This window comes from Polypterus senegalus, chromosome 16 (genome assembly GCF_016835505.1).
Source record: "Polypterus senegalus isolate Bchr_013 chromosome 16, ASM1683550v1, whole genome shotgun sequence".
Classification (NCBI taxonomy): Eukaryota; Metazoa; Chordata; class Cladistia; order Polypteriformes; family Polypteridae; genus Polypterus; species Polypterus senegalus.
The window spans coordinates 52,952,236-52,972,374 of NC_053169.1; the positions used below are offsets into that span (position 1 = coordinate 52,952,236).

At 36.6% G+C, this 20,139-nt stretch overlaps 1 protein-coding gene across 2 annotated transcripts in view; it reads right to left on the bottom strand.

Moving 5' to 3' along the window:
• arid4b (AT-rich interaction domain 4B) overlaps window positions 1–20,139 on the bottom strand; it is a 163,602-nt gene that overhangs the window by 34,664 nt on the left and 108,799 nt on the right. The window contains exons 14-18 of one of the 2 annotated variants that reach the window (XM_039738846.1): window positions 16,463–16,560; window positions 14,244–14,505; window positions 13,548–13,732; window positions 2,155–2,352; window positions 89–173 (exon numbers count right to left, since the gene is read on the bottom strand). In XM_039738846.1, the coding sequence (XP_039594780.1) occupies window positions 89–173; window positions 2,155–2,352; window positions 13,548–13,732; window positions 14,244–14,505; window positions 16,463–16,560 (828 nt within the window). The remainder of the gene's footprint in view (window positions 1–88; window positions 174–2,154; window positions 2,353–13,547; window positions 13,733–14,243; window positions 14,506–16,462; window positions 16,561–20,139) is intronic. The other variant, XM_039738847.1, reaches the window with a different exon arrangement.

Genomic DNA, 20,139 nt, shown 5'->3' on the forward strand with positions numbered 1-20,139 from the left:
TTAAGCGCATACATAAAAAGGAATGGGCACAACGCCTCAAATTTGCTTTGTGTACAAGTTACCATTACATAGGTAATCCAAATCTTACCTTTATTTTTTTTCTATGTTTAATTTTTGGTACATTTTTATCAGCTGGTCGTACAATTTTGTCAGCTTTTATCCACTCATCATACCTGTTTATGAAAAGAACCAGAAAGATTAACATAAATTAAACATTACACAATTTGAGACTATTTCTTATAAAATAATATGGCCCTATAATATGCAAAAGCAATCATGTACAAAACAGAAAGGTGAAAGAGAAGTCCATATTCTTCATGATGTGACTATCTACAAATATCTGCATTCTAAAAATGCCCAATTACATGATTGTTTTCTCAATTTCGAAAATCTTGGACGATTCATTATTGCTAGAATGGTATAAGCATCAAGAGCACAACTGCATTAACTTTTCAATGAGAAGGTGGAAGAGTGGTGGAAGGGGAAATTAGGGATGGTGTGTTGAGAGGGTGAAAATCTAAAACTGCATCAGGCACATTCATTGACAACCGCTACACTAGTCGGCCAAGCATCTTGTGGTGACTCAGTGGCAGAAATGTCAAGAATCTGAGAGGCAGGCATTGGCTACTACCATCTAATCTCCTGTGCCAGTGTGGGACTGCTCAGTGGTCAGTGAAAACTGAAAAACTTAAAACTCCTCTGCATCAACTTTTGTATCTATTATCCAAATTCACACTACCGTATTAGTCAATTTCTAAAGAATGACAAAAGGTCCTAGCTGGTTTCAGGTAAGAATTAACCCAAAATGATAAAGCTACCAAAAACAAAGAAAAAAAAAAAAGTTATTGTGCTGCTTTATCAAATTAATCTGAAAGGACTTCAGTGACACCGTCTGAAAACTTCCAAATTTTTAGACAAGTTCACCTTAAAACACAGCTAAATCATAAACCTTTTAGCAACCTCTTCTCAAGAGGACAAAGAGGAAGAACATTGAATTCAGTATTCATTAACACCTTTCTAATGCCAAAACACCAGCACCCTAATTGGATAGCGTTTGATCATTTTTTTACTACCTAAATATCTTTTTCATTATGGGTGTTTTTTTTTTTTTTTTAAATAAAACTCCAAAAACTTTTCTGCGCTTCCTGTTTGCTCTGAATATGGTACCTACTCTTGATTCCTGCCCTTTGCCCTCTGTGCTCCTGGTTGCCATGGGAAACAAGCAGGAAGTCAGCAGGCGGGGACAGTTCTCTCTTAAAAGACACCTTCCTGCAACACAGAGCATGTGTTGAATTCAATCAGGACGTGCAGAAAACCGGGGTAGGGGTGGAGGGAAAGGATGAAACACCCATAACATCACAAGAACATAATATGAAGATAAAAAACACCACTAGATTACAAACATTTTTACAGTACTCCTTTACAAACAATGTTATTTGACCCCAACCCTCCCCCCCCCTTTTTTTTTTTAAATGTCAATGCACCTTGCACATGCGCTAAACAGCTAAAGCACTAACAATTAATGCGTCATAATATTTCAGTTTCTGGTACAGGAAGACCCACAGTCTCAAACACAAGGGCTGAACAAGGCCTAACAAGACAGATCTTGAGCAGCAGCCAGCCTCTTTTTCAGGACTCTACTATACTAGACAAAGTAAAACTGAGTAAGATAAAATAAATAAAGTATTATGTAATGAAAATTTGCAAGACAAAACAGAAGTATGAATGCATTCTTCCAAAAAAAGAGATATGTCCATAATATTCATCAATGAATTAAAGAATGGCACAGGGTTCAGGATTTTTTTGATAGTAAAATTAACTGAATTTCAACAGAATTGAATCATAAATTTAAGTGCAACTACAAACTACTCATTTTAATTGGGAAGTTATTTTAAGCCTTTGATTAGTACTGTAGCATCCTGAAAAAAACACACTAATAATACAATCAATCATTAATTACCATCAATTAATGCATCAATCAATTAAAATAAAGGAATAACTACATCTTTATGCAAGTGACTGAATGATGATAATAAAAAATAAATATCTAATGCTGCTGCTGCTGAAGGAGAGGCTGCTTGGAGTAGCGCTTGTGTACTTAAGCATTCACTTCTGCCCTGTTGCTATAGCTGCAGCTCCTTACTGCAGACTTACCTCACATTCCAGCCACAGTAGTGCACCAGGTACAGCACCTCTCCCCCCTCAAGATCCGAGTCCTTAATACTGGCTTCGTACAGCTTCTGGTTCTTCCCCCGCCCATACCTCACCTGGACCTTCATCCCTGGAGGGTAACACTCAAATTCCTCCTCCTCCTCCTCCTCCCCTCCTTCCCCAGCCTTAAAGCTCTCATCCCTGAAAGAAAGACAATTTAGAATGACCTTTACTTTATTCTGACAGAAAAGCCAGACGACTTTGGTGTAGATTTAAAGGGCAGAGCCCGGACCTATGCTCTAGCCATCTGTCATTTGCAGAGAGGAGAAAAAACAAAAAACAAAAAAAACAGAGGCCAGATCCCTGCTTTTACTATACTGCCATTTTATTGTGAATATTTCTGTTCAATTTGTTTGAAGCCAACAGCACTGTACTGTCATTACTGGCCTGTTCTTGTATTCTAACTGTAAAATCCATTTAGTGAGCTTGTTCATATTCAAGTCAGAGGTGAAGGCATTTCTTCTGTTGTTTCCTCATTATTTTTTTCCTTTACCTTACTTTAATTATTCAGTTTTTTGTAGTTTTATTGATGCATACACTTGACTGTCATTCTGCAGACAGCAAGGAAGTTCAATCAAAATTAAATGCATTTTCGTGGTCACTGTATTTCATAACTTATTTCTATTTATAATATTATGTTACATTACTTGCTATTCCTTTTTATTATATTATACATAATTGTTTTTTGTTTTCATTATTATGCAATATTAGCCTATGAGAAAAACATTTCTTAAACTATGCCAACTGAATTGCTTTGTTCCCAGATGTTTTGTAGTGGGTTGAGTGAGCATGGGCCTGAGTCTCCTCCTTAAAATATTAATTGGTTTAGAGTACCAAAACAGTATTAAGAAATTGAGATTCCACAAACATTGAACATTGACATTGAGTTTTGGCACTCTGTGACCTTCCATAATCCAAATTACTGCAAGCTCCAAAAGCACTAAGAGAAGATAACAGCTAGAGCATGACGCTCAGCTAACTGCTGCATACATCTCTGTCAACTTTTCTTGGTGTCTCCTGGGAGATGCTGATTATGGAGTTTTACGTTGAAAGGTTCCTTAATACAATTATTATTATTTGAGTTGAGACTGTTTTATGTTGATGTAGTGGCTACTTGGTCACTGTTGTGATTCTGAAATGACACTCTGCACTGAACCTAATCCCACCATGAGGTTATTGCCCATGCTGGACACATACTCCTTCCACCTGTACAGTCTAGTTTGTAATCAGTTTTTACAGTGTATTTTATTTACTTTGAAAAGAAAATGTCTTATGATTATAGTTGTGGTGAAAGCCGATATATAAAATAAGAATTCTTTTATTGTCTTGCACTAAATGTCACTGTGTGAAAAAAGTGAAAATTCCCTATGAAACTTCAACTATCACAATAAGAACAATCAGTCAAAATGATTAATGTCAGGAAAGATGCTACATCAGGCCCTGAATGTTACTATTAATCTGGTAAAAGAACATAGTATGTAACTAATTTTGTATAATGAAATAATGTACAATAGCTGTTCACAACCACTAATTTTTAACTTCATCAGGCCTTTACCTAAGAAATCATTATTACCAGATCAGATCTGATTTAGTATAAGTCATTAAACAAAACCAGTATCCTGGGTTCAAAACTAGTTTTCTCATTCTCTACCCAGGATCTTCTCCAGGTGTTCCAGTTTTCCTTTCTTATTTCTGGAGATTCTAAATTGCCCCAGTGAGAGTAAGAGGGTACTGGTAATCGTGTTTAGTGCATCAACCATGGTTGATTACTGCCTTGTATCTTATGCTACTGGAATAGGGTCTGGCCCCTACAAATTTAATCTGATTAAGCAGGTTTATATTACGTTAAGATAATCAACAGAAAAGGTCTATCTAATCTGGGAAGGATGGATTCCATTTGTTACACCAAAGTTACTTAATTTTAGCAAAACATTTTTATGAAATTGGATAGGAAATGTATTCATAGTTTAACATCCATATGCAAACACTATGCATTTCCTATACTTTGTAAAAAATTTTTAGGGTGAAATATTTCTTATAGGGGACATTTCATTCCATTTTAGCACCAATGACTTAAAAATATAAGATCATCACAACATCTAAAATATTTAAAGAACAAATAGAAACAGGCATATGACTTAGTAGTTCAATACTTTTTCTCCAATGCGCTTGCAGAGTTTCTATTAACAAGCACTGACAACTGAAACACACTGAGCTGGCTAGCCTTTATGTGAAGTGCTTTGTTCTAGGTTGTTGGTTTTAGCAACTACATAAATAACATTTCAGACAGTTGATCCTGTATAGAAAATGAATATATATATATGCTGTAAATGATAAATAATAACTCACAAAAATAACTTTGTTGATCATTAGCTGTGAAAGTAGCTCCCTTAGCTGTCATTAGCTCCTTTAATATAATTTCACCCTGCCCTAAAATAATGAAGTTGTTTAATCAAATTCTCCTTTTCCATTCTTCTTTTTGCTCACTATTTGTGAAACTCTCTTGGATTGTTGTTGAGGGTTAGATAAAAACAGTGTTCAAAAAAGAAACTATTAACTCTATGTCACAGTTAGCTCTTTGTACTTTTCATCCTGAGTCAGTGTCATGACATTGGCAAGATTCCCAGGGTTGCACTGCCATTTATCTTGATTCTAGGTTATATTGTAACCTTCCAGATTATATTATGAAGCTTAATTAACAGGATCCATTTGCTTTAGTAGTTCCCAGTTCCCTAGGACCCCTCATCCCGGGGCTTTAGATCAAGTTTCGAATGATATTTTAAAAAATAGGTAAATGCTACTGGGAGGATCTCTGCTAGAGGAATTCTCATAACAGCTTTTACAAAGCTTGAAAGCTCCACTTTATCTGACCACAACAAATTTCAATTCCACTATCTGCTTCTCAATACTGCAGCACTTGCAGTGTTAAAATTCACTCAAGTGAATTCCTTGGTGTATAGTGTAATACCTGGCTGACAACTCATAAAATATACCAATCAGTGGATGTGGGTGAGAAGACTGGCAAGTATACTGACACAATGCATTTACATGTGCCATGTAAAATACAACTAAGTATTTAAATTCTAGACAATGACACCTGCTTTTTGGACATATTAACTACTTCCACCTATTGCTGTGAACACCAAAGTTGGGGCATCCAAAGCTGGCAAGCTCATATTTTAATACTGTCTTTCACAAAATGCCCATGACTTCAAAAATGGAAACCTTCTCCCAAGTTAAAATGCCTCATAAGACTGTTATGTTTACTATGACTGCTAAGTATATCTTCCTTTTTAAAACAGCAAAGCTCATCTGAAATTACTGATTACAAAAATATGTCAAGCACCACAATGTTGCAAAACACAATTTATACAAGCATCATGTACCTAAGAAAAGCTGAAATTTAACTGTTTAATGTATTTGGGATCAAATAACTATTGGCATAATAAAATGCTAAAATTACATTGACAACAACATCGAAAATAAAACATACTAGTCAGTGACAAAGGCTGAGTTTATATTATTTATCATTTTCCAAGATATCCTAAAGACGCCATGAATCAGAAAATAAAAATTGCACCAAAAACAAACAAGGAAAGCTCCAATTACAGCAAATATTATACTGATGCACAAGATACGCAAAACTCAGTTTGCTTTCCAGCAGGGGTAGACAAACTATAAATGCATATGACAGTCTGCTGGGCTACCAGCTTTGCATACCTAGTAGACCAGGAATGCTTTCTGGTAGCCCAGGTTTATATATGGGGTGGAGGGTTACCTGCAACTTTTTACAACATTTGTTTGTAAAGTTGTGTTGTATGAGTGCATAGCATTCTCCTACCTGTATATTAACAAATTTGGCATCTTGGAAGAGAATATTTTAGCAAATAGATGATTTGTAAAGGATTATGTCATACTGATGTACAGTCTTTTTCCAATGTACGCAAAAATATTTTATTAAAAACTGAAATACTGCATTATTATTCTATTATCTGATTTTGTTTTCAGATCCAATTAAGGCACCAATAATTCAGATGTAGCAAGGGTGAGAGCAAGAAGGGTGCTTGGCGTGACATTTGGAAAGAGGAAGGAGGAAAAGGAAACCAGGTGGTGGAATGAGGAAATACAGGAGAGTATACAGAGGAAGAGGATGGCAAAGAAGAAGTGGGAAAGTCAGAGAGATGCAGAAAGTAGATAAGAGTTCAAGGAAATAAGGCGCAAGGTGAAGAGAGAGGTGGTGAAAGCTAAAGAAAAGGTGTATGATGAGTTGTATGAGAGGGTGGACACTAAGGAGGGAGAAAAGGACCTGGACTAATTGGCTAGACAGGGGGACCAAGATGGGAAAGATGTGCAGCAGGTTAGGGTGATTAAGGATAAAGATGGAAACGTACTCACAAGCGAGGAGAGTGTGTTGAGCAGATGGAAAGAGTACTTTGAGAGGCTGATGAATGAAGAGAATGAGAAAGAGAAGAGGTTGGATGATGTGGAGATAGGGAATCAGAAAGTGCAACAGATTAGCAAGGAGGAAGTAAGGACACCTATGAAGAGGATGAAAAATGGAAAGGCCGTTGGTACAGATGACATACCTGTGGAAGCATGTGGGTGTTTAGGAGAGATAGCAGTGGAGTTTTTAACTAGACTGTTTAATGGGATCTTGGAAAGTGAGAGGATGCCCGAGGTGTGGAGAAGAAGTGTACTGGTGCAGATAATTAAGAATAAGGGGGATGTGCAAGACTGTAGTAATTACAGGGGGATAAAATTGATGAGCCACAGCATGAAGTTATGGGAAAGAGTAGTGGAAGCTAGTTTAAGAAGTGAGGTGATGATTAATGAGCAGCAGTATGGTTTTCCTGCCAAGAAAGAGCACCACAGATGTGATGTTTGCTCTGAGGCTGTTGATGGAGAAGTACAAAGAAGGCCAGAATGAGTTGCATTGTGTATTTGTGGACCTGGAAAAAAGCATATGACAGGGTTCCTCGAGAGGAGCTATGGTATTGTATGAAGAAGTCAGGAGTGGCAGAGAAGTACGTAAGAGTTATACAGGACATGTACAAGGGAAGTGTGACAGTGGTGAGGTCTGCAGTAGGAGTGACGGATGCATTCAAGGTGGAGGTGGGATTACATCAGGGATCAGCTCTGAGCCCTTTCTTATTTGCAATGGTGATGGACAGGTTGACGGATGGGATTAGACAGGAGTCCCCATGGACTATAATGTTTGCTGATAACATTGTGATCTGTAGCGATAGTAGGGAGCAGGTTGAGGAAACCCTGGAGAAGTGGAGATATGCTCTAGAGAGGAAAGGAACGAAGGTCAGTAAGAACAAGATAGAATGCATGTGTGTAAATGAGAGGGATGTCAGTGGAATGGTGAGGATGCAAGGATTAAAGTTGGCGAAGGTGGATGAATTTAAATACTTGGGATCAACAGTACAGAGTAATGGGGATTGTGGAAGAGAGGTGAAAAAGAGAGTGCAGGCAGGGTGGAATGGGTGGAGAAGAGTGTCAGGAGTAATTTGTGACAGACGGGTATCAACAAGAGTGAAAGGGAAGGTCTACAGGACGGTATTGAGACGAGCTTTGTTATATGGGTTGGAGACGGTGGCACTGACCAGAAAGCAGGAGGCAGATTTGGAGGTAGCAGAGTTAAAGATGCTAAGATTTGCACTGGGTGTGATGATGATTGATAGGATTAGAAAAGAGTACATTAGAGGGTCAGCTCAAGTTTGACAGTTGGGTGACAAAGTCAGAGAGGTAAGATTGCATTGGTTTGGACATGTGCAGAGGAGAGATGCTGAGGATAGAGCAGCCAGGGAAGAGGAAAAGAGGAAGGCCTAAGAGAATGTTTATGGATGTGGTGAGAGAGGATATGCAGGTGATGGGTGTAACAGAACAAGATGCAGAGGACAGTTGATATTGTAGAAGATGATCCGCTGTGGCAACCCCTAACGTGAGAAGCCAAAAGAAGAAGAAGATGTCTTTTAAAGTGGCATATTTTTTTTATATTTTTGTTCCATAGAAAACAAAAATATTGTGATGAATTAACAGAGTTGTTTCACATGCTAAAAAAAGGATGGTATATAATTTGCACTTGGACTAACTTGGCTAACTTTACTACACAGTCATGTGGCAATCCGTCACAAACATGGGCACAACCCATAGTTTAGAACAGGCACATTACTGGTGTTAACTTTTTCATACCACTTGTCACAATCCTGATCACACACACTTACTGCATTGATAGGTAAAACAGAACAAACATAACACATTTTAAAACATTTTACTCGTTAATTTTATTTTATCTTCTTTAGAACACCAGTGATTCTGTCCTCTCCATTTTTTTCAATCCATCACAAATGAAGTTTAAGCGAATATATTACTCAGTTAGTTTTGGCACCAAAACGTGTTGTTCTGTCACCCCCAACCTGCCTAAGAAAATACCATTAATTCTTACATGTGCCCTTACAATGGACTGTTCAAGACCAGTATTAACTACCGATATTCATGTTTATTAGAAAAATGACTTCATTAAAAATCAACAACCCCTTAGAGAACTGGTACAGCACGGAAATATCTGATTTGCCATTGCATTTCCAAAATGAAAACTGAGACTTTTTCAAGCATACTAGCACCTCCCCCTAAACCAACTCCACCCCTCAAAAAATAATCTCACTAATTGACAAAGTGTCTATTAATTTTCCCAGTACACCCACTTATTTGATGTAAAATACCTATTCAAGTAAATTAATGTACTTTCTTAATCTTCAGTGATCTCCCAAAGTATAATAGTGGCACTGGATTTGTGTTCTTGTCAAATATATTCCAAACCTCAAGTTCAATACCATTAACAGTCATAATGCTAGGAACTGTGAACCTATTAACTACAGGAAAAATACTCTTGATGGAACTACCAGTCATTACTAAACTGATGCCAAGCCTAACTGATAAGCTACTTTCACTTCAATGTGAGATTTAAAAAATGAGAAGTATGCACTTTTACAAAAATGCCTTTAAGTGATTAAAACCATCTGCACTTGGCAAGGCCTGGATGTCACACTTCTGGTAGTGCCACCCACTACTTGTTTTATGAATAACGCTTTAAGTGCAAATGTTTATCAGATGTATCTGGGAACTACAGTTTTAATGAATTAGGGTACGCACATGTGCTGTTATGAATTTTAATGAAACTGGGAATCAGTTTGGAACTTCTATACTCCACAAACTCACAGTTGACAGAACAAATTTAAATTCTTGTCACTGGCTAACAATATTAAAAAACTGAAAAGTACACAGAAAGTAAAAATGCAAACAAAAATAATAAGAAAAGCAAACAGAACATTAAAAAAGAAATTTTGTTAGTAGAAAAGCAAAGAAGGGGGCGATCAGTTGAAACTAGCGGAATCTAAATTAGCATTTTCTCCAGTGCTTCAGACTTTCTTTGTTGATGTAAAAAGCTACACAGATTAAAAGAGAAACTTTACGAGTCATTAGAGGAATGGGATATCTTTTGGCAACTCAAACATGCCCCAAAACAACATATGATGCACAATCACTTCTTTTTATAATAAACCATACAATAAAAGTTGTATCAAATGCTGATGGAATATGCATGGGTAGTTGCAAGAACAAGTGTACAGTCACCAAAATTGTATTGTGCAGAAATATTGGCTAGCACAAGACTGTTTAACTAATATCCACTGTTTTTGTGGTGGTTTGATGGTTATAATCAGCAGCAGCCAATTCTATATCTTTGGGCTTACAGTTAATGCATGAGGAAACGTTATGCTTTTGCAGTCAAGCTCAAAGAAATTATATCCAGAAATTAACTTTCTTGCCAGTCCTATAGATATAACACTCAAACATTAATGGTATTAAATAAGAGTATACAATTAAAATGTGCCTTTCAATAAGTAACTTGCATGAATGATGTAGCAATTCACAAAACTCTAACTTACTAAATAATATTGCATTTCCATACGTTGTAAATTATTATAGAACTTGATGCCTCACTGCAAAAGGCAACATGCCAAGACTCAGTGTAATGTTTGCATGCTTTCACTTCTCTAAATCTCTGTTTTATGTTTTCCATTCACATCTCAAAGGACTATTGGTTAGTGTAGCTGAAGAATCTTAACTTTCCCACTATAACTGGGTGTGTGCTTCAGTGTGTCTCTAATGGACTGATGTCCATCCCTGAATTAGTGTCACCTTTGCCAAATGTTACACAAACTAATTACTAATTCTTCTTCGGATTATTTATTTTTTTCGCTATTTATAGTATAGTAAAAATAGCCATTTTTAACTTTTCTATTGCGTTGATCATATCAGTTTAATTTCTATCTTTAGAATTTGTGTTTACACAACAACTTCACTGCATTTTCCATTTTTATTTGTACTTAAATCTTAAAAATCTACAATAGGCTTCATGGGTAGGACTATCCATAACAGGACTATAAAAACAAAAGATTCTGTGGGGTAACTGTTCTACCAGTTGCAAGTTGAACATCACCTAGAATTAGGACTATGAGTAAAATAACTCATTCACTCATGTTCACTTTGTTAAGATTATTTAGTTGGACTGATAAGTAAATAATAAGGGGAGGAAAAAACACCTCCTGTGAGTTTTTTATTCACAGACGCTTTTACATTCCTCTAAAAAAGGGTATATTAATACAATCTTAAATTATTTAACTGTGCAGAACTTTCTGCACTTCCACAATAATTTTACTTTTTATTTTACAAATTAAGTCAACTAATTTGATGTTTAAATAATATGCCAGGCTCATACATAACACAACACAGGCCTTGCATTCAAGTACTTGTTCTAAATCAACTGATGCTGCTTTTTAAAATTACACTGTGTGCCTAAAAATATCGGTATGTGCCATTTAACACCTACAATATGTTTTGTGAAATAGGATGTTATGCAATTTAGATATTGTGTGAACACCATACTATATTAAGTATTTAGTAAAGCTATATTGAATACTGTAGTATACCTGTTTTGAACTAAACACGAGACATAACGCTACAACACTTCAGAAAAGTGTGATACACAAAACTGGATGTTTCTGCCTACAAGTTGAAGCATATATATGGTAAACTTTTTATTTGTAATTAGGGAAAGTTCACATTAAAATAATAGTAGAAATTACAATATAATATTGCCAGCATAACTGCTTTTGTATACAAGAAACATGACATACGCATGTTACATGCAGGAAATTTGGTTGTATTTGCTACGACTGGTCATATCTGCTACATCCCATTCTCTGGTGTGGATTTCTCTATTATAAACTTTTCAGACCACGGATGTATATAAAGTCGAACGTTGCTCTAACAGATATAATGTGGCACATAGCTGCATTGCAATGCATTTCTGAATTAAACTCTGATGCCACAAACAAAAACATTTGTATGTTTTCAAGATATATAAAACATTCTGTATTTCATGTTATTTCTATTTTATATATATATATGTATATATATATATATATATATATATTTATTCGACCGTCCTGGTTCCTTTGGGGGCCATGGGTACAGAACTTTGAAGCTCTACCCTGTAGGGGCCCGTGGTCACAACTGGGGGCACCCCTGTGCCTTTGGAGCCCTGGACCTCAGCACTTCCACCACACCCGGAAGTGCTGGGGGGAGGAGGACTAGGGACACCTGGAGTGCTTCCAGGTACGCAGCCAGTACTTTCGCCACACTGGGGAGTGCCAGTGGAAGGTTGCCGGAGCACATCTGGAGCACATCCAGGTGCTGATAAAAGGGGCCGCCTCCCACCATACAATGGCTGGAGTCGGGAATGCAGAGGACGAGGTCTCTGGAGGAGGCGGCCTAAAGAGTGAAGGCATTGTGTTTTGTGGCCAGGACTTTGGGGACTGGGGGACTGCTGAGCACTACTCTAAATATGCACTTTGTAAATAAACGTGTGTGAGGTGATTAGAACGTGTTTGCCCGTCTGTGTCTGGATCATGTTCCACAATGGCACTCAACATGGGGCTCCCTGCCTGGTTCCAAGGCAGGGATCCCAAAATAAATATTTTGTGGACGGCCTAGAGCAGCAGGCAGCCCCGCACACGTGCTGCGAGGGTGGAGTGCTCGCAGCCCCGAGACAGAGAGTTGCCCAACAGACCGCTACCAGACCGCGGAGGACTTGTTATCACCTGGTGCGGAAGAGAGATAATGGGCAGGGCAAGAGAGCAACTCCCTTCACTTGCTTCCATCTGTGTTTTAGTCACTTTGGGCCTACAGCGTGAAGGTGGTTAAGCACTAATGATGTTGACTAATGTTACACTAATATGTCATTGCACATGAATACATGTCTTACAGTGAACCAAATGTTTCTTAAGAACACATGATGAAATTGTAAATACAAAGATAATCAGATTGTGTTGGCCATGACTCAGACTTTATTTCATGGTTATCTGTTTCTCATTTTACAGTTTTAGTGTTTTGGATTTCTAAAAGAAGTGTAATGGCAAGTTGAGTATCTTCCTCAAGGTCACAAACAATGTCAATTTTGCTCACTAAACAAGCAACCTTTTTATCTGACAGCGTTTATTGTGGCAGGGTGGAAACAATTGACTTCAACACATGCAATGCTGTCCTCAAAAAACTGAGGGAGAGAAGAATTAGACAATTTATAAATAAATCCTTTTGAGTCACACTGACAAAACCAAACACTTCAGCACACCACATAAAAAGTAGATGGCATCCAATATCTGGCATAATTATTTACGGCAATCAATCCAGACCTCTAAGCTAAAACCTACGACACGCTAAAACGTAAGCAACACTGCTATCAGCCCTAGAATAATACATTTTACACGGAGGTTCGTAAGACTCAAGCCTTGAGAACATAGAAACCTTGCACTGTTGTGAAGCCTTTAAGGGAAAGCCACTGAACTAGTCACTGAGCAGTCCCAGAGAATACAAATTCTGTTCTTTGAAATCATTAGACTGCCCACTTTGAAATATTTCAGTAATTAAATTAACATTTTTGATAACTTTTAATTTCTTACTGCCCATCAAATCGACATTTCCAAAGGAGCTTGGAGAAGTTAAATTTGCAAGAAGCGCTCTAGAGTAGACATAAAGCTTGCTCATTATGCGCTTTTAATAAACATATTACAATGAACAGAGAAAATGTATTTGATTACAAGAATTAAGTGCAGAAAATTTAAATGTTTATAACCACTGATTTATATTAGATTGTGAAAAAGAGACATTCTAGTAGGTATAGCTCATTTAGACAAATTTATAACATGGTGTAAATTATGATAACTACTTGCTTGTTGTTTCCACACTTATTAGTGCTACCCCACACCTACCTAAAGTTTTCCTTTTCTTCCTCCTCTTTCACATTTTCTAATAAGGAATCATCTAATTTATCTGAAGATGTTTCTGCATGTCTTCCCTCCTCTTGATGTTCTGCCTTTTCAACATTCAACATTGGGGTCTCAGTATTTTTGATTTTTTCATCAGTTTCCTCCTCCCCCTCATTTATTTGTTCCACCTATAAAAACAACACAGGCTTTTAGGAGGAAATTAAAAAAACTGCCTATACCATATCACCATTAGCTTTCAGTTTGCATTTTTGAAATTAACATAGGTAAACCCACCACAACTGTTCTGAAGAACAGAACTACAAAAAATAATCAATTTAAAACTCCACATAATTTCTTGAATACATCCCATCAGAACTAGTGGGGAACTGTGGACTTTTGTAAATTCCCTTCATTCAGTGCAAAAAAAAAAAAAAGAAATTTTTAATATATATACATTCACCAAATTTAAATCGGGTAAAGGAAAATTCTATAAAAGGAACTTTGCCATATTTTAAACAAAAACAAAGGGGATCATGGTTCATCATGAAGATCTTTATTCAGCATATTAAGTTAGTATACATGCAAAAGTTAGAAACTCTTTAAGGTTTATACTACTGAAAAAAAGTGTTTAAAATTAAATAAGTGATGAATATATCCTCTTAACAAAAAGCAGGGCATGCCATAAATCCTCTCTGGTACCTTTGGGAGGTTTAATTCTTTTGTGATTTCTTGCTCAGGTTCAATAAATGTCTCCTCTTCCCCCTCCTTCTCATCCTCTACCTCCTCTGCCTCTTCCTCCTGCAGTTTGATTGGGATCGGTTCTGGCTTAAGAGACAAACTCTCCCCCAGTGTTTCTTCCTCCTCTAGATGTTTGCTTGGTTTTCCCACTATTTTCTCTGGAAGGGCCATCTGGAATTTAATCCCAGTTGATTTGCAATACTCTTCAAATCCATATAGGTATCTGAAATGCAGAAAATACTTCCTAGACTTTTAAAACAATCCAGCATGCAGCACAAAAATTTATCTTGCCCCATGAAATATTAAGGTGGCTTGTATAAGACCTGCTGAATTTAACCTAGGATAAGTGTATCTAAATGTCAATCAAGTGCTCCATAAATTGTTTAGAAAAAAATTTGGTCAAAACACAAATAAAACCCATACATTTATTTTTATTACATATTTAAGTTGCCTATTATTTTTGTATTTATCATAAATTTCAGCTTAGTTTGTTCTTTTATAATGGTGAATGAGTGATGTAACTTACTTGCAACATATTGCATGCTAAATCGTAAAAATATGGCAGCAAACAAAGTGCAGCCGATTTCTTCACTTATCAATGACCATTTACATTTACTGGCCTACAGCTAACTTTACTTTTCATTTCAATTGAGTTAGAATTGTGATTTTCATAGTCTTTTCAATATTATAGGCACTTTTTGCTGCCTTTGGCAATACACACTTCTCCCTAACCCTCTCACAGCTTCCAGCATGTCCTGCTATCTTATTGGCTGAAGTGTTAGCATAATTCATCCAAAATAGCAAGCTGTACTTTAAAAACAAAGTTTAAGATCCATCAAATAAAGAAAAAATAAAGACTTGAATTACTTTAATAATAGCCTACACCATGTGCTGCAAAGAATTAAGTCAATTTCCATAAGAAGACAGGTCTCCACTTCAGATCACATGGAAATACAGCCTAAGCTGGCTGACACAAATTCTAGTGAAATATATACTGTACATAGCCAACAAATTAAGGGCTAATAAATCTTACATGGTATGTCGGCGAACTGGCCAGCAACAGAGCAAAGTGAATGTTAAGCACTATAGAGAGCATTATGTAAGTAATAGCAATGCCAATTCACATTTTGCCTTTTTGGCATGGGGTGCCAACCAAATAATGAATGTGATGAAGAAAGCAGTATATTATAAAATGTCATTATTAAAATATATGAAATTTTCTTAGATATATTTCACCACAATACATTCAGCTTATTTACAGGAAATGTTAGGTTAAACTCAGCTAATGATAAGGATGCAAGTATATGAATATTACATCAATTCAACTCAATATTAACTCAATTCTGCTTGTTCACATGTGTAATCATTTTAATTTATTTCCTATAATGGGGGTGGTGTTTTGGCTCTGGAGTGTCCACTACATTTGTGCTTAATCCCTTTAATATGTTTTTAAGAAGATAACTCGTACCCATGCAATGACACCAACAGTAAACAACCAGTGCATCTGCAAATTAACAGAATACACTCTGTGAAATAAAGCAATAATGTCTGGAAATAAATACATTTTGGAGGGTATTGGGTACCTCAAAAAAGTATCAAACATCAAAGAAACAATGACCTATCAAGAAACATCTTACATATGCTTAATACTTGCTCACAAGAGCAGATCTTTCTTGTAAGCAACAGCCTCTTTCAGCAATCAAAGTTCTTTTTTTGTTTTAAAGGGTAGTGTCTCTCCATTTCACATATGCAATCTTATTTCATTGACTGGACTGCAGTTAACTTTTGAAGAAGTCATTAGCTAGATGTTCACATATTTTTTCCATACTGGACTGTGAATGTTTAAATGATATACTCAGCATTAAGAAGATAAATTATACTTAGTGTATTAAAAAAAAAAGATGTATACTGTGGCCAAAGCTGTAGCCATGTAGTTGTTTATTATAACATGCAAGTGTTTAGAATAAGCTAAGCTATGCTTAACACACTTGCTCTAAATCATCTTCTAAGACTCTCTAAATATGAATAGATAATTGTTTCTTCTCTCTTTCAATGTTTTCTGTACATCTTCACTTTACTAATCAAGCACAAAGATAATAAATGAGACTGGCCAGTATCACAAAATGTTAACTGGAATCCCTCTTCTAGAAGCACATGACAAATGTAGTCCAATCACTCACTTTCTGTAAGCACATTTGACATTGTATCCAGCTGCTGAATTGAGTACAGGGATTCCCAGATCCTGATAAACTTGTTTCCATACAGAGCCACTGTCAATCTGCAGCAAAGTGAAGAAATAAAAAGATTTTAACATTTTGTTACATTTTTATTTATGTAGGAGTAATATTTTAATTTCATATATGCCTAAACAATGTTTGATTTTTTGAAAGCAATATAATCCCAAGGACATGGGGGCTTGGTGTTTCCCTTCTTACTGCAGACAAACACAGACAGACTATTATTAATAAACTTTATTTTATACAGTGCCATTCCAGTGAGTATATCCATATGTATAATCTTAAACGGAAACATTTGTCCAATCAGTCCTGTGTAGGTTATTAACCAGGGCTAAACATAAGGCACACAGTGACAGTCTATTAACAAAAACTAGAACAGCACAAGCAATAATATACTCACCTAAAGGATTATTAGGAACACTATACTGATACGGTGTTTGACCCCCTTTCACCTTCAGAACTGCCTTAATTCTACGTGGCATTGATTCAACAAGGGGCTGAAAGCTTTCTTTAGAAATGTTGGCCCATATTGATAGGATAGCATCTTGCAGTTGATGGAGATTTATGGGATGCACATCCAGGTCACGAAGCTCCCGTTCCACCACATCCCAAAGATGCTCTATTTGGTTGAGATCTGGTGACTGTGGGGGCCATTTTAGTACAGTGAACTCATTGTCATGTTCAAGAAACCAATTTGAAATGATTCGAGCTTTGTGACATGGTGCATTATCCTGCTGGAAGTAGCCATCAGAGGATGGGTACATGGTGGTCATGAAGGGATGGACATGGTCAGAAACAATGCTCAGGTAGCCCGTGGCATTTAAACGATGCCCAATTGGCACTAAGGGGCCTAAAGTGTGCCAAGAAAACATCCCCCACACCATTACACCACCACCACCAGCCTGCACAGTGGTAACAAGGCATGATGGATCCATGTTCTCATTCTGTTTATGCCAAATTCTGACTCTACCATTTGAATGTCTCAACAGAAATCGAGACTCATCAGACCAGTCAACATTTTTCCAGTCTTCAACTGTCCAATTTTGGTGAGCTTGTGCAAATTGTAGCCTCTTTTTCCTATTTGTAGTGGAGATGAGTGGTACCCGGTGGGGTCTTCTGCTGTTGTAGCTCATCCGCCTCAAGGTTGTGCGTGTTGTGGCTTCACAAATGCTTTGCTGCATACCTCGGTTGTAACGAGTGGTTATTTCAGTCAAAGTTGCTCTTCTATCAGCTTGAATCAGTCGGTCCATTCTCCTCTGACCTCTAGCATCAACAAGGCATTTTCGCCCACAGGACTGCCGCATACTGGATGTTTTTCCCTTTTCACACCATTTTCTGTAAACCCTAGAATTGGTTGTGCGTGAAAATCCCAGTAACTGAGCAGATTGTGAAATACTCAGACCGGCCCGTCTGGCACCAACAACCATGCCACGCTCAAAATTGCTTAAATCACCTTTCTTTCCCATTCTGACATTCAGTTTGGAGTTCAGGAGGTTGTCTTGACCAGGACCACACCCCTAAATGCATTGAAGCAACTGCCATGTGATTGGTTGATTAGATAATTGCATCAATGAGAAATTGAACAGGTGTTCCTAATAATCCTTTAGGTGAGTGTATATGAATAAACAAACACAAAAACATAAGCCCTTTAACAAAAAAATTTGAAAACAAGCCTCTTTATTATTCTCATCTAAGAAAGATACATAAACTTTAATATGTTTTGACTTATGTGCCAGCAGACAAAACCTGTTGTCTTTACATTTTCTTAATCTCATAGGTTTGATATTATATCTACAGCACAGACTCTTCCAGACATCATAATCTATCTGTTAAATAAGTCTGTCACTGATGCAGTTGTATTTGTCTTTTTCTGTCAAAAAGACTGATGATGTAAAAGAAAGATGCTTGTTTCCAGACTAACAAACCAATCTCATAAAAAAAGATATCTACAAATTCAAAAACGCTTGGGGATCACAAAAACTTTATACAAAGGGTACAGAACTTAAGAAACATTAAATAACATTCGTCCTGATGTGAACATTCATTTTAAACTTTACTAACAGTGGTCACAGAACAGCTAACCTGATTGTCTGTTTATCTTGCCAGAACTACCTGCACCTAGTAGTAAAAGTAAACAGCAAGCACAGCAAAATGTAGGCCCTACAATGCTTTTTCAGAGGCAGTGATGCACAAAAGATATAGGTAAATTACACACATGTGCGCACAGTACCATTTCTTGTAAAACCATAAGTGCTTGTATAAAAATTTAAGTAATAATACTGAATGTTTAAATCTTCTGCAAGTTGCTTAACAGGAGCTTGAGCAGCTTAAAAGAGTTTCAACACTGACAAGTTAATTTATTTGTCAGCTTGAACCAGGTCTGAATGGAGTAGATTTGTCATCATGATATGCTTTTAGTAATCACTTTGAATGATTCTGGGACATCACATGGCTCTGGCTAGGGCTATAATTCACTCATGTTGTTAGACATAAACAAATAAATAAGTAAATAGGACAGAACAGTTTTCTCTTTCTACAATTATAAAAGTGAATTTTTAATAGTTATTTTTCACTGTAAGGAGGCAAGTGTCTACCATTTCCAGAAAAACAGTTAATCTTAGTAGACATAGTATTTGATGTAAGTTTAGGAAGAAATTTTAAAGTCTTGCAACTATAATGAACATCTTGCAAAATAAAGAAAAAACACAATGAAAGGATTGAATTTCTATTAAAATAGGTCACAATAACAGAAAAGGGTATTGCCAGCCTTACTTTAGATTATATATACAGTCCACTCATCTGTCCATATCACTTTACTCCAGAAATCTACTAGAGGTTCTGAACATCTCAACTTCAATAGCTTTTCCTGCTCAAGGTCGCGGAGCTGTTCTGGACATCTTAATATAAATTGTTATCTGGCCTCTTTTTCGGCTGACTTAAAGTTTGTGTCTAATAGTGAGGCTTTTGTATTTATAACCAGAATGCTGATTAACTCTGTAGATTTCTGCAACAGTTGTTTAAATTATCTGTCATGAAATATAGTGATTTTGCTGGTTCTGTGTTGTTGTTACTATCTGTTACCACCACAAGTGTTTAAGTTTTCAAAATGTTCAAACTGTCTATAAGTCTATTTTGTCTGCTACCGTTGCAATTTATTCTTTGCTTTCAGTATAATATTCTTTCTGCGGTAGGCTTGTTTCCTGCCTTGCACCCTGTGTTGGCTGGGAATGGCTCCAGCAGACCCCCGTAACCCTATGATAGGGTATATCAGGTTGGATAGTGGATGGATGGATAATATTCTTTCATGGAAATATCTTAATTCTTTATTTTGATTTAGGTCTACGAAACCCAACAGTTGTTAGTTAAAGCAAGGGTTGAAGCAAACTATGTACAATCAAGCATCTTTTAATATACCCAAGTTTAGTTAAAAATGTTAAATATTCAGGAGTCATATAGTATGAAATATTTCTGAGTGCTGGAAACACTTTCATTATTTCAAGGTTGAATCCCTAAACTAATCTCTTAAGACCCATCTTTTGCATTCAAAACCACTATAAAACTGATCAGTGACATGATCATACTTAAAGAAGTAAAGTTGGATGATGCCTGACAGTGCACAG